Source organism: Varroa destructor, unplaced genomic scaffold, assembly GCF_002443255.2.
Source record: "Varroa destructor unplaced genomic scaffold, Vdes_3.0 BEIS01000002.1, whole genome shotgun sequence".
NCBI classification, from domain to species: domain Eukaryota; kingdom Metazoa; phylum Arthropoda; class Arachnida; order Mesostigmata; family Varroidae; genus Varroa; species Varroa destructor.
Window position 1 is genome coordinate 48600490 of NW_019211455.1, and position 14149 is coordinate 48614638.

Sequence of the window (14149 nt, forward strand, 5' to 3'; positions counted from 1 at the left end):
CCGTTATCGCCAGTCTCCGGCGGATACGATAAAGAAGGTCACTTATGGGCCTTCAGCACTTGCATCATCTTGGCTTGCGCTACCCTGGCCTTGCAACTGCAACGTGTCGCGCTACGATATAGCTAGGTAGACTGAACAAAATCTGGTGTCTAAACAGAGCCATGCGTGTGAGACTGTAAAAGCGCACTTGAAGTTACTCCGTCTCTTCCTTGAGGCTTTTTCCCTTCTTCCCACAGGCTATCACAATATTCAATGGTACTTAAATGCTAGGACCCTCGGCTCGACCAAATGTAGCCATGCATTCTACTACTTCTGCCAGTAATAGAAGTTCGGCTTCTCCTCTGTCCGGTGTTGTGCTTCAGGCCGAGCATCCACATAACGATAGTGTCCTATGCCGCCATCGGTCCTAAATCGCGCGACCCTGCCGCTTACTGCTGTTGCCACCAGGGTTACCGTCGTTCAACTTGAAAAGACGATGCACTCTCGATATATTGGTTTCGTTCGTTTGCAAATAGGCAGAGCGTACGGCAATGTCGGAAGGCGGTCGAACAAGTCTTTTTCCTTTTTTGTGTCATTTGCCTTCTTCGGCGCAGAGTACCTCACTGCACCTCGCCTTCTGTTTCCTCTTATGTTCACTTCCCGTTAAACGTACGCAACGACGATTTGACCAAGCATCGTAATGGCAAAGATCGGCGAAGCACAGCGGTTCAAGCATTCGTGTTTTGGCGTTTTGGTATACCTTCGCAGACTTTTGCTTTAAGAAGCGAAAAGAGTGGGACGCCAGTTAACCGGCGTCATGCCGAACTGCATGCCGGCTAAAGCCAAGCGGTGCATATCGGATGTATTGTACAGCCTGGAAACGCTGACGTGCGCCAATGCCATTACAATAATAGTTAATAGTAAAAGTTCAATTACCATCCCTATTTCAATTTTAACGTAGAGGCTTCAGATAGAGATAGCACCGCTTTACAGGTGGTACTACGATCTGTTGCGTACATAATAATGCGTCTAAGGTTGGCCCAACGGTGATGAGTAACTCAGCTTCTCACAACCACAATAATTTTGGTAATAATCAAAATTATAGACGTCTAACTAATTTATAGAAATAAATCTTTAAGCTATCTTTACTTGGCGTCACGCATGCAATAGACAATATTGTCCACTAAAGGCGCAAACAAATCAAACCTAGAAAAGCATTCCTAAGGGTATTAGCCGACGTAAGGGATATAACCTTGCGAAATGTTCATCACAGAGGGACGCTTTAAACGTGGGTTAGTGTACATATATGTGTAGACCAACCATCATGCCGCAAGAATTACTAGCGGAAGTTTAGTTAAGTCCGCAAAATGTCCGCGAGCCTAAAAGGCCGTTCTGTCGTCTTTACGTCTGTTGTCCCATAATAAATTTAACCCAAACACATTAGCATTCTTATGCAAAAAAAAAGTCTCGTTTAAGCTCGGCCTAAGACTCTGATTAGCTTCCCTAAGCCAAAATCTAGGCTAGGTTCAGCCATACGCAACTAACCACATTTAAATGAGTTAAATCAACTAACTCGTTTACGTTTCTGCTGTCTCGGATAAGGACAGCAATCTAACAAAAGGCTCTGCCTTAAAAAACATCACGTTTTTATTCAAAAGTGTTGCAAATCTATGCCTATATCGACAATGACAGAATACAAGTCGCTAACTGAAAAGACTCCCACCCAGACTTCATTGTCAGATTTCATTGCAACGTCTGAACGAACAAGAGAAAGGCCGCTGCTGTTATTGCTACTCGTCCTTTTTGTGGTCGAAATCAAAAATTTACCAAAAGCCTTCTGCTGCTGGCTAGCGATTTCAGCCTTGAACAGCAATTGCTGCCAGCAACTCTGACTTATAGTTTTCAACGCCAGACTTACCCAACGAACTTTGACAGGCTAGTGTTTGGCGGGAATATGGAACTCGCGTCTCTGTATCATTGCCACCACATCGAAACGTTAGCACAGTTGTGCACATGCAGATAGACACATCCGCGCACAGTCACATCCGACTTCCCAATCCCTAGCGAACTTCTATTCTTTGATAGTGGATCGCTATTGTTCGCGGTCTAAGCCGACCAAACGGATGTCGAGGCGGTCAAGGACCGGGGACGGTGAGGGGCTGACAAAAAAAAAGGAGGATCGACGGAGACACTGCGAGGTACGCAGAAACACTATTATATCGAAACCAAAGAAAAGGGGGAGTCAGAAATAAATAGATAAGACTTGGCTCTCGCTGGCCCTCTGTGAAACAGGGACACCCACTCCTGTCTTAGAATAGTTTTAACTGCACTGGAGTGCGTTGGATTAAGCTGTAAAAGCAGCAAAAGCAATAGAAGTTGTTAAGATGAGAAACAGCTTCCGAGTCCGCGGCTGCTTCAGCGTGCGACCAGAGTGGTTAAAACTGAACCGCAGTTGCTGTCTTCTTCGATGGGCATAACCACTGAACAGAGATCAGATCTGAGGCAGGCCACCAAAAGCAATTCCAACAAAAATGCGGCTTCGATGACAGTCACCGGGAGGAAACGAAGGAGAAAAAAGTTTGCCAGATAGTGGAAGAGCGCACCACTTCTAAAAAATCGATCTGCAACGCACATAGGCACAGATTAAGCACAAACACACCCTTCCCTTTATAAGAAGGAGTAGACTAAGTCCACTCAATTGCTGTCTGTATATGCCACTGCTTCGCAAGGATGCGGTGAATAAAGAGCTGCGCGAATGGTAGATACCTGGAATAAGTATTCATTGAAATCCGGTTCTATTCCCACTGGCTGAACGGTGTCTGATAGGATCACTCGCAGAGCGGAATGCGGTATTTAGAGACAAAGTAAAGCGAGTATGAGAAAATGGTAGAACTAAGCTAAAACCAGATGCCCGGTAGTAAACAGAAGACGTCAGGGTAGCCCGCCACAGTAGCAATAAAATCCTTGGAGTTGACGCTTGGAATTGACAAACGAGCACAGATGAAGTGAGTTCAATTGAGTTTCTTGATACAAGTCAGCGGAATTGTATCGGATACGAGAACCCAGGAAGAACTCCGCACGACGAAATGTTACTGCAGCTTTTTCAAACGTTTATTTATCCAGTATGCGTATTCATAAAACTCTAGCCATATACATTGCTATTGATGTTTCATATTCAGCCACGTGCACAACATCGTTTAATTGTTTACCTACTTTATTACACTACTTACCTAAGTAAAACAACTGTTACTAGTGCTATTTTTTTTTACTGATATTTTAACTTTAAACTTCAGGTATTTGGGATTGGTTGATTATCAGTCCATACGGTCGTTGGATCGACTCGCAGGAGATCAACCGGTATCATCTGACGGTTCGCCACTGTCTCCACAAGTTGACCCGTTGGCCATCCGGCTTTCAGAGCTCTGCAGCGCTGTACCTGGATTAGTCCAGTCACAACTCGATCTCTGTCATCGAAATCCTCACGCGCTGCTGGCCATATCAGAAGGCGCGCGTCGAGGCATTATCGAATGCCAGGAGCAGTTTCGGCATGAACGTTGGAACTGTACGCTTGAGGGAGGCATCAACGTGTTTGACATGACCTTACAAAGAGGTGAGTGCTGGCATAAGGCTGATTAAAAGGACTAAGTTATATTTCCAGTATGTTATATTCACTTCGTTATTTTTTCTTATTTTCTCTAGTAACATTTCTATTAACATATGTGCTATATGTTATTATAGAAATCATGCAAGCAAGTGCCATGTGACTGATTAATTGGACGGAATATTTAGGTATTGTTGCAAGCGTGTTTGTAACAAAATGGCTCCTAGGTGACATTTTTTTTCTAAAGATCTTCAAGCTATTTAGGCATTATGCTTGCTTTTTTCTTCGTATGATCTAACGATAATAATGGGTATGCTGAGCTATTAGCAGTCTGTTATAGCAGCTTTCTTCTCAATAATGGTATTTCCAAATGCAGTCCAAATTCACAAATGAATGGCGGATGTACTAGGTGTCTTACGCACAAATTTACACTACGCATTTTGTCTACTGAATAGCGGTAATGTGATCTATATCTTCGAATAATTTCTGCCGCCGTAAGTGTTGATTCACCCAAGCGAACGATGCTATGTTCTGCTTGTTCCATGGTTTCCAGTTCTACGCCTCACAGCGTACCTAGATTCAAAGTGTTAATGGAATTATCTGGAGTATAACTTTCACGCAACATATCGTATACCAACAGCGAGCTTCCTTTGATGCTGGTTTAGACATAGTTTGTTCTCGTCATCATATTGCAGCCAATCTTAACACCTGCCGTCGGACTACTATATACAAGCAGCACTGGCTCAGATGCGGTTCCTTATTTACAATCAACTGAACCTTCATTTGTTCACATCGGTATACCTCTTTTTCAGCTCTGGTGGTTGCTTTCGTATTGAGTTGCATTGATTTTGCATTGTTGCAGTACACAACTCGCTTATATGCATAACTGTAAGGCTTTAACAACAAATTATAGTATGTTGGACTCTATCAAATAAAGCAAGCAGGTAAAAACGTATCTGGCACATTATGAGGGCCCACATGAGATGGGGAAACAAATTTAATGCAGAATAATCGTAATAAACGAACAATAGGAACGAACGAGACCATCTTTTCACGGATTTACCTTATATTTCAGAATAAGAGTAGACTCGTGACTACCGTGGCATTCTTGTAACTAGATATTAACTTGAGAATATTGTTGTATTTTATTATTTGAGAGGCATAATTTCCTTCCAGAGAGGAATATCGTATTCTTCTATAGGAGCACCATTTTTCACAGTCCCACAGATGCCATGGGACCATAAACGCTAATCCTTATTCTGTATTTTTCCACGAGCGGTCCTATTTCAACGGTCAAACTCAACATTCTAGTAGGTCAAATCTGTACGTATAGTCAAGCCTCGTTTTGCTAAAGCAAAACCTTTTTTAGGCTAGCATGTTTTCCTCGAATAACCAACGAGTTTCCGCTGGGCGACCTACCTGCATTGTGACCGTCGCGAAGCCTCTAGCCCGTCACAGCATTCTCTGAAGAAAACAGGCACACTGGCGCTGCTCATACACAAAAAAATCGCATTCACCCACTACTGACCCAGGGGCCGCAATCGCAACCCCTAACCACCCGCAAAACCTGACAGGGCTCCGTCCAAGGGTGCCGCCGCTGACGCACGCCGAGGACCAAGAACCTCCGCTGTCAGGGAAAATGGAGAGGCAACCAGAACTGGGGGTAATCTGTAGTCATACCTGCCCTACTAGGTAGGATAGGATTCGCACTGCTGGTGCTTACTGAGACCCACCGACAAAGCCAGTCAGTAGTCAGTAACAACCCAGATGTGGGTCTCGAGTGCACGCCAATCTGATTACGGTAGTAGGGCGGCTAAGACTAGTAGGCCTAGTCGCGAAGGATGTGGACTCCTTGTCGAGCTGCGAAGCTCAAGATCACGTAGGGATTAGAATTGTATCTCGTGAAGGAAAGACGGGCTGGTAGGCCAGCAGGAAGCTTCTTTGGGTGAGACCGCCGTTTGTCGGGCGAAGTCCTTTGTATTCGGATAAGATGAGCTGGAGATATCCAAGTCCCTAGCGCTACTGCCTTACCACAACAAACGCAACAGGGAGTCAGTGGCAGCCGGCTCGGCCAGACTCCGGTTAGTTGGAGATTAAGAAGGTTTTCCTCCTGAGACCGTTGGAATCGTCGGCAGGGCCATAGCGGCAGCAGCTGCAGTGGACGATGCCAGATTACGGGGTTTACGAGGTTATGGAATTATACTCCGGTCTTTTGATTGTATTGGGCCAAACGGTTTGAAAATTAAATCTTTTACACAACTCCGCGCACTTTGTGCCTGGGGAAATGAGCAGTGAACCATGACTACAACGGGAAATATTTAAATTTAGTACTTCCGATTGTGTGACTTGTTTTTCGCTTGGTAGATGCATAGCATTTATTATAACTTTTATCTCAATAAATGATATGTGATTGCATGATTTAAAGATAGGCGACACACTTTCTTTGTACATATTTTGTATTTGTATTCACTGTTCATTTGCGCTACACAGCTAAGTAAATCGTATAAGGGAAAGAATAAGGCAATAAGGAACTTTGACGATAAGTATAACGTTGATCAGAAAATTAACCCAAGTACAGTTCTGCATGATTATTTGTCAGACAAACCTGACGCAAAAAACCAAACGCCTTGCAATTTTATGAACTCTAACATCGTCCAAGTCATTTCTAATTAATCACCTTCTCTCGACTGTATCAGTCACATGTTGCACACGTTTTTCTTAGCACAAATGTCAATAGACTACAGCCTATATTGTGCAGCTGTCTCAAGCGGTGACAGGCCTTCGATTCTCCGTTACTGTTTGATGTCGTGTCGCTTTTTAGAAATTGCCCACTCTGTTTTGTTCTCTTTAGCATCCCATCCCATTGCTGCTAGTTAAATAGATAATAAAGTTGATAGAATCAAACTGACCTGCAAGCAACGTTGCGTACGTCTAGCAGTCACTTTAACCCCGACGCTCAAACCGGCGCTAACCACTCCACGCAGGCACGTACACTCTCATGCACAAGCAAGCGCACTTTGTGCATTGGCCGCCTTTACGCCTTCAACTAACTGCTGCGTTCATGTCCTATGGCCAACTCTTTGCTTCGTTTGGATTTGCATCTAAATTAAAATAACCCTATGTAACTAGACGAAAAGGGACAAGAGTCTTTGGTCCCGTTAGGTCACTCATCGGAAGACAACACGGGACAGGAGCAGAATAAATGACCTCCTCGTAACATAAGAGCAGAGCAGGTTTGGAGAGTTGGCTGTGGTCATACTTATCCAGCCGTTTTGCATCTGCTGTTACTGTGTCCTCCATCATAAGTGGTTTCTTTTCTTCCATTACCTTACTAGGTTCTCAGTTAACCGTTTGAGGACGAACACAGCCAACGAGAAGTCGGTTTGCCCCGCAGTCACATGAGCCGTATTTTTTTAACTTCAATAGGTGATAGCAATCAACACGCAATAGTTGCCCAAATATAGGCATCTTGTCGCGACAACACCTCAACGACTTTGATGATTGCGGTCTGTGATTCCTGCAAGATACTAGCCAGAAGGTGTTTTTTGTATATCCATATCTACGGTAGGCTAATACTTATACCTTAAAAAGTGTTTGAGTCGTCTTTTTAGAAAATCGGATTATCTATTATCTAGGTAGTAAATCCTAGTAGTACCTTCAGTAGTTGCAAAGTTTTCTCCGGTATACACACCAAGTGAATGGCATTACGCAAATGCGATTTTCGCAAGTAAATCATGTTGTATGAAAGGGGCTAAGTTAATTGCCCTTATGTGTCGACAGTATGACGACATAAGTAAGTCACTCAGATGGTCCATCGTTAAATGAATCATTTGTCAGCCAAGTGGATGGTCTAGTACTGTATTACGTTTCCAGCGAATAAACTCAATTATACACTTTATCGTAAAATGAATATAGTAAATATCATTTTATAAAAATTCTCTGCGATTTTAACTTAGTCAGTTTTATTTTGAATCGGTACTTTAATAAAGGTAGTTTTTTTTAGGTTTTTTGTTCATTACTTTTCTCCATGTGTATTTCTGTATGCCATTCGAAAGTGCTTTACAAATACGCTGCAATTTCACTATGCAACGAATGGAGTTTTGAGCTACAGTTCAGGCTTTAAGAATACAGGTTCTAGGTAGAAAAAGTGAGTCTTCGGCACTTACTTATTCTACTTCTGTTTTGAGTTTTACGTCCGGTATCGCCATTGCAGACAGTTGGCCAATACGAAACGAACTCTGTCTATCGATGCTCGGGTTCAGACTTAGATCATAACGTGCGTCTAAGATAAACAGGTAAATACGTTATTCCCAAAGCTATCACGGAGACTACTTATTTCCCTTAAGTTATTTTACCGAGGTCAGAGGCTGCCAAAGCTGTCTGGAATATTATATGCCGAATATTGTATATCGTATGCAGTGAAGACTCTACTACTGAGAAATCTGCTCGAAGGGGTTTACTAAATTTAAAGGTTGAATCCCAGACCTGGAAAATGTACCGCAACCTAGTTCGCCATTTGAGGTCAATGAGGACGTCGGATTCACACAACCTGCGCGCAGCCCGGTTGCACCAATTGAACGAGGCTATCCAGCAGAAAACATCCTATTAACGAGAAAAAGCCATTATATCTACGACAATGCCAAGTCGTGTACAGGAAAGATCGTGAAAGCCGTTCTGCAGGAGCCTGACTGGCAGCTTTTTCTGCACCTGCCATATTCTCCAGATCTCGCGCCAGTGGACTACCACTATTTTCACTTATTGGCAAATAAAACTAGTTACCGTGCGTGTGATAATAATGATAGAAACCCGGCTGCACGAGTTCTTCAACATTACATGCAAAAATTTTTGGCTAAAGGGAATACATAATTGTTTAATGAAGAAACGATCTTCACTCACGTGCTACCTTCGGCGAAGAGACATAGCATGCCATGGGACCGTTTGTCTTTGTTGATTTACTAGTTTTTACAGAACGAGACGCAAGATTTTAAACGCAAAAATAAGAAAATTGGGTACGTCGTCGAGTAAAATTGCTAAGCACTATTTGGCTAAGAAAAAATATTTAATTTAGTGTATCTTCTTCCAAGTTTTAAAAACTTTCAATACCTATTGAGCCGTTATAGACAGCACTGGCTATGGTGTAGCAGGAACATAAATTTTAAATAAGCGCTTTGAATTCTACAAAGAATAACAAGTGCCACAATACTCGCACAGGTCAAACGTAAAGGCTCGGTTACCTAAAACTAAGAAGGTCCTAAAACCAAATCCACATAATAACTGTAACAGGTTCCCGTGAGATGTGATAGGCAATATTATAAAATAATGTGCCTTAATTAATAATCTAACTTCAACAACATCATGCACACCATGCCTGCGTGATGGAGAAGACGGTAGCATCGGGAACTTGAAACAAATGTAAGTTCGTTATTATACTTATCATACCATTAGTAAACCGACAAATTCAAACGAAAATGGAAAGATGGAAGACCGTAGGCCATATTGGATCAGGGCACTGCATAAGCACCGAAATGACGTTAGGCAATTTCATTGAACGAATAACAAAAAAATGGGTATGTGTGTGCGTGTGATGCCCAGGCAAGTAACAAAAGTATCTTACCGAAGAAATGCACGGTACAACCGTGATTAATTTTAGGCTATTCGTTTTTGCCCGACCGCCGGGAAAGCAAATTACGCTCTCTTGTCTACGCGCTCGTGGCCTCATAGCCATCTAACTCCCACGCGTCCCTCTGACTTTACTGGCATGTAAATGGAATTTTTTCTTTTTATTAAAGCATTTTGTTCGGTCCGAACATCGCATCTTTGAATCTCTACATTCAATTTGAATATGTAACCAAAAAAACTGAATTTGACATATGTAACCAAATACCGAGAAAAAAAAAGTTAAAAACAGCCCTTCAGGTAACTTCACAGTTAAGCATGTCGTAGCTATCGAACTTCACATTCGGCGCACTATTATTTCTTAATATGGCTTACTAAATTTCACGTATAAATGACTTGTGAAAACCGTCCGTTCGTGTCGAATATCTTACTAGCGATAAATAGGATTACGTAAGTTCTAAACATATTTGCCCGCTCAATAAGTTCGTCTCCTCTCTCTAAATTGAACCCTTGTGAAGGCAAAAAATCTGTCATGGCATAGAGTAACAGCTATATGGCATGGCTATGTGAATATACGATAAAATCAAATGTCTAATAATAGTATTATATAATTGAATAAGACTCAATTCTCGTTTTCTATTCATGAAATTGCGCGAAAAGAATGTGGTTAAATTATCTCAATCTCAACGGGGCTTAGGAGACGCTCAGCTGAATTTTACAATAGTTTATAAACATGCTAAGAAGTTAAATGCTACTACATTTATGGAAGGAAAATACAACAATTGTATATTATAAAACTGTTTTAATAAATTAATTAACTAATCTATCCCCTATTCTTAATATATTTTCTTGTCATTAACAATTTTTTAATATAAAAACAAATCTTATGGGATGCACAATCAAATTAGTTCAAATGGCAGGAAATAACTGTGCACAGAGTGGATAGAGAGTAACAAAATTCTTATCTTGCTCTTAAGTTTATTAGCACTTACTGTATTATTAGGAACCTCTTACTAAAATCGAACCAAGTCTGCGATATAGTTACTCGTGGAAGTAATATGTTGTAGATTTTTAGCTCAATATATTCTCGCTTTTTTTTTTCTACGCATTCATGCATCAGGAACCTTCTATAACCGCATCAGGAATAACTATCAAGAATGATAATTGCTTTTTTCATAAGATAGTCAGCAACTGTAAGGACAATCATAGTGTTAAAATATTGTCAGCTCAGCTAAATAGTTCAGCATTTACATATTGATATATAATTAGATTGAATTACAGATCCATCATGATATGTATACAGTATAACTATGAGGAATCTAACCTCATAGTTATAACCAGCCTAAATGTTTTCCCACTTCTCGGTATAAAATCATCTTTCATCTAATTAAAACAGATATTAGTCTCAGGTAAATTTTTACGTAAAACATATCTATTTCTGTTGGTTATCAGTTTTATTAAAATTATCTTGTATTATACAAGCAATGTGTGATACAAGTTGCAGCCTAAACGTCTTCCATATATATAACTTCACTTCGTTGTCAGTCGGTTTGTACTATCTAACATAGAAACTTCACTATTCGACAGACATTCGACTTGAACAGTAACTGCAGTACTAGCACTCACTTTTGATCAATTACATTGGATACTGTACATGCAAATTTTTCTTAATCTATTTACTTCACTAATCCCAGTTTCTTGTTAATGGATGTGCAGCTATATACTTTTTGTCGTTGAAAATCTTCGCATTCATTTCGCGAAGGGTTCTCTGGCTCAATAGTGTTGAACAATATTGAATCTCATTTACGTTAAATCTCACACGATCAACAGCTTCTTTACTATAAATTTGAGATAACTTAATATCGTAATCCGAGTTCGGCAAGCCGATGCAATACGACCTTGAAGCTCGTGCAAGAACTGTCGCGAACGTGTAGACATCAATGGCGATGTCTGATAGTCGATCCAAAATAGTTTGATTTTCAAACAACTCGGCGCCCCACTGTTCGAGGGCGACTTCAGCAGCAAATCCTAATCTAGCCATGCAGTATTCGAGCTGCTGGCATTCCTTCTTTAGTGACGGATGAATAAACTGCTCGACTTCACAAGCTAGTTTGGGGGTGTCCTTTACATCTCGCCAACGAGCGAGTCGAAACTTTGTGAACTTCATAGGAGACATCAACGGATCACGGAGAATGTGAATCACCGTTGCAAAAAGACGTCCAGTATACTGAACACCACTCATAGAAATAAGAAGGCGACACAGATTTTGAGTTGATTCGAACGCATCAAACGTTCGTATGTCGTTGAGCCAGCGGACCAAATCACCATCTTCAAGTAACCCATTGACACCATGCAAGTCAATACTGCTTTCTAACACTCGACGGGACCCTTTCGTACCGAGGAGACGAACTGCAGCCGCTTCCAAAGAGTAGTCGGGATCCTGCACTACGTCAGCGATCGCTGAAGTCATGTAGACGGCACTCTCCATCGCGTACACATCACCTGTCATGGTAGCTACTCGTTTGCCAATCATTTCAAATTCGTGCAATGGCTTTTTATACCGATGAGTCCTAATGGCGTACTTTATAGCGAGGTTTAGTGCCTCGCGAGCAGTGCTCATGGTAGCGGCTGTCATCAGACACCGTACGTAATTCTGTACGGCCAACGCTACTTGGAAGCCTTCGCCTTTTTTGCCCAGTATACAGTCGGTCGATAGTTTTACATTATCGAACGTCACGGTCGCAATTCCGGCGCCATTGAGACCAAGCAATCGGGGAGATTTTTCGACTTTAACACCAGGCAGATCCCGTGCAACAAGCACAGCGGTAGTTGGCGTCTCGGCAAGCCGCTTGTCTTCAGTGCCAATCAGATCAATGTTGCAAAGAACAGTAAATATGTTTGCATCTTCACCGTTGGTCACGTAGGTTTTTGTACCGTTTAAAGTATAGTGACTCTCGTCCGGGGTTATTTTCAGCACTGTTTTAATGGCTGCGAGATCCGTGCCAGACTGGGATTCGTGCATAGCTAATGCAGCAATCCATTCACCACTTGCCAACTTTGGTAGGTAACTGGCCTTTTGCTGGTCAGTGCCAAACTCGAGGATCGGTTGAATACCTGCCGAGCTGTGGGAAATCATTTTAGCTGCTAATGATGGTTGTCTAGCAAATGCTTCGATGATTTTCGAGTACTCGGTTAAAGACAATCCTAGTCCTCCGTAGTCATTCGATACAGTGGCACCAAACACGCCAAATTCTTTCAGTTTGTAGATCACCTTCTTTGGTGTTTCGTATTTTAGCGCATGAGACTCTAAGCTGTCCACATATTCTTTAATCCTGTCGTAGAGATCGGCTATCCTATGGATCTCAGAGGGTTCAAGCACCTCGGGATAGGTGAGGAAGCGTTCATCGATAGCCTTCGCAAAAAGGTTTCTTAGAAACGGTGGCCGTGTTACTTTACCCTTAGATCTTTCCATTAAGGGCGATTCCCGGGCGAGTATATCGTCCATTCTCGTCTCAGGATGATATATATTGAACTTTTTCGGTGACAGTTTTGGTTTTTCCTGAACTTTTGTCGAGGCGCGCCGTACAAACCATCTCGGAGATCTTTTCCACATCAGCTGCAACATGGTTCAGTCCTATATACAGTTTCCAGCACCAAAACAAAAACTGCAGGACAATGCTGCAGTCACTGCCTCACGAAAAGACAATCTAACTACATAGACAACAACGGCAGAAAGCACGGTACTAAGTGTGTGTGGTCCCGAGTTAAATCAACACAATTCACACCAATAAAGCATATCGAACGTTCACTCGGAACAACTAGTTGCTAAAGAAACCGACTGATTCAGTGGATCAATGCAAAAACACGCAAGTCCAGCATGAATCGAACACGCGCGGAAGAAATATTGTGATTTCGTCTTTGTCGTCGTTAGACCGCCGACCAGGGAGAACTCAGAGCGCGCGGGCGGTGCGCATGCGCGATGTGGCGCCACTTTCAAACGACGCAGCCTATCACCCATGGCCAAATTAACAGTTAACTATACACAAAGTGCTACAAGACGAGCTCTGCCATCAGTAAATATTTTGCCAAAAGTCGCGTAAATGAGACTCTAGAAATCATAAAAAAACAGAACAACAGCGCTAATAATTCGGGTACTGTAGACCAGCAGTTGGGTCGCATGTAAATGACGGAGTGTACTCACATAATATCGATATATGTAGCAAAAATGTGTATTCTGTGACCTTGCATCTTCGTTCAGTGCACACGTATGTATCTATAATGTAGTAGTTGAATTGGAAATCAAGTATGGGGACCAAGCTGTATTAATATAAAGGAAGTAGGAGGTATTAATATAAAGCATTTTTGTTTTTATTTAGGATTCTAACTAATAATTGCTAAATGAAGATGTCTATTGTTAGGTCCTGTCTATATGTAAAGGAAATATATGCTAGATACATTTTCTTTTTCTTTACATCCATATCCGCCAGCAACAGGAATCTGTCTTGAATTATATTAAAACAAACACTATATATATATATGGGTGACTGGGTCGGGTGACTATACAGCTTGGGTGTTTCTTTACTCTTTTGCTTGCCGGTTTTTTGTTTATTACAGATATAATTATAATTATAACAATGAAAAACTGCAAAAAGGTTATAGCTCTGATACATTAATGATGCAAATTTACAGTTACGAAGACCCTCATTCTACGGGAAGAAGTTAATAATGAATACAGACAATATGTAAGAATATATATCGAATGTCAGAAATAGAAGAGTGGGTTTAAAGTGAATCCATACAAATTACATTTATCAGTATGTGGAAGTTAAATTGAAATCAAGAGATTTATTTGCTGAGGCACATACATTTGTCAGTCCCCTGTTCCTTTAATATAATATGTGCACATCGATATTAATGAATTAATTTTATGGCCTGCATATTTTTTAAAATCCA

The 14149-nt window shown here is 41.5% G+C and overlaps 2 protein-coding genes across 5 annotated transcripts in view; one reads left to right on the forward strand and one right to left on the reverse strand.

Annotated features, from left to right (window-relative positions):
• LOC111243683 (protein Wnt-16-like) overlaps positions 1-14149 on the forward strand; it is an 84075-nt gene that overhangs the window by 15051 nt on the left and 54875 nt on the right. For all 4 annotated transcript variants that reach the window (XR_002670574.2, XR_015322453.1, XM_086981877.1 and 1 more), the window contains exon 2: positions 3273-3589. Coding sequence is in view for 2 of the 4 variants with exons in the window: in XM_086981877.1 (XP_086838003.1) it covers positions 3273-3589 (317 nt within the window). In the remaining 2 variants the exon portion in view is untranslated. The remainder of the gene's footprint in view (positions 1-3272; positions 3590-14149) is intronic.
• Positions 10136-13109, reverse strand: LOC111243682 (complex I assembly factor ACAD9, mitochondrial-like). Its single transcript, XM_022789601.2, has one exon. It carries the CDS (start codon positions 12819-12821, stop codon positions 10881-10883), a length of 1941 nt encoding a protein of 646 aa, XP_022645336.1. The 5' UTR covers positions 12822-13109; the 3' UTR covers positions 10136-10880.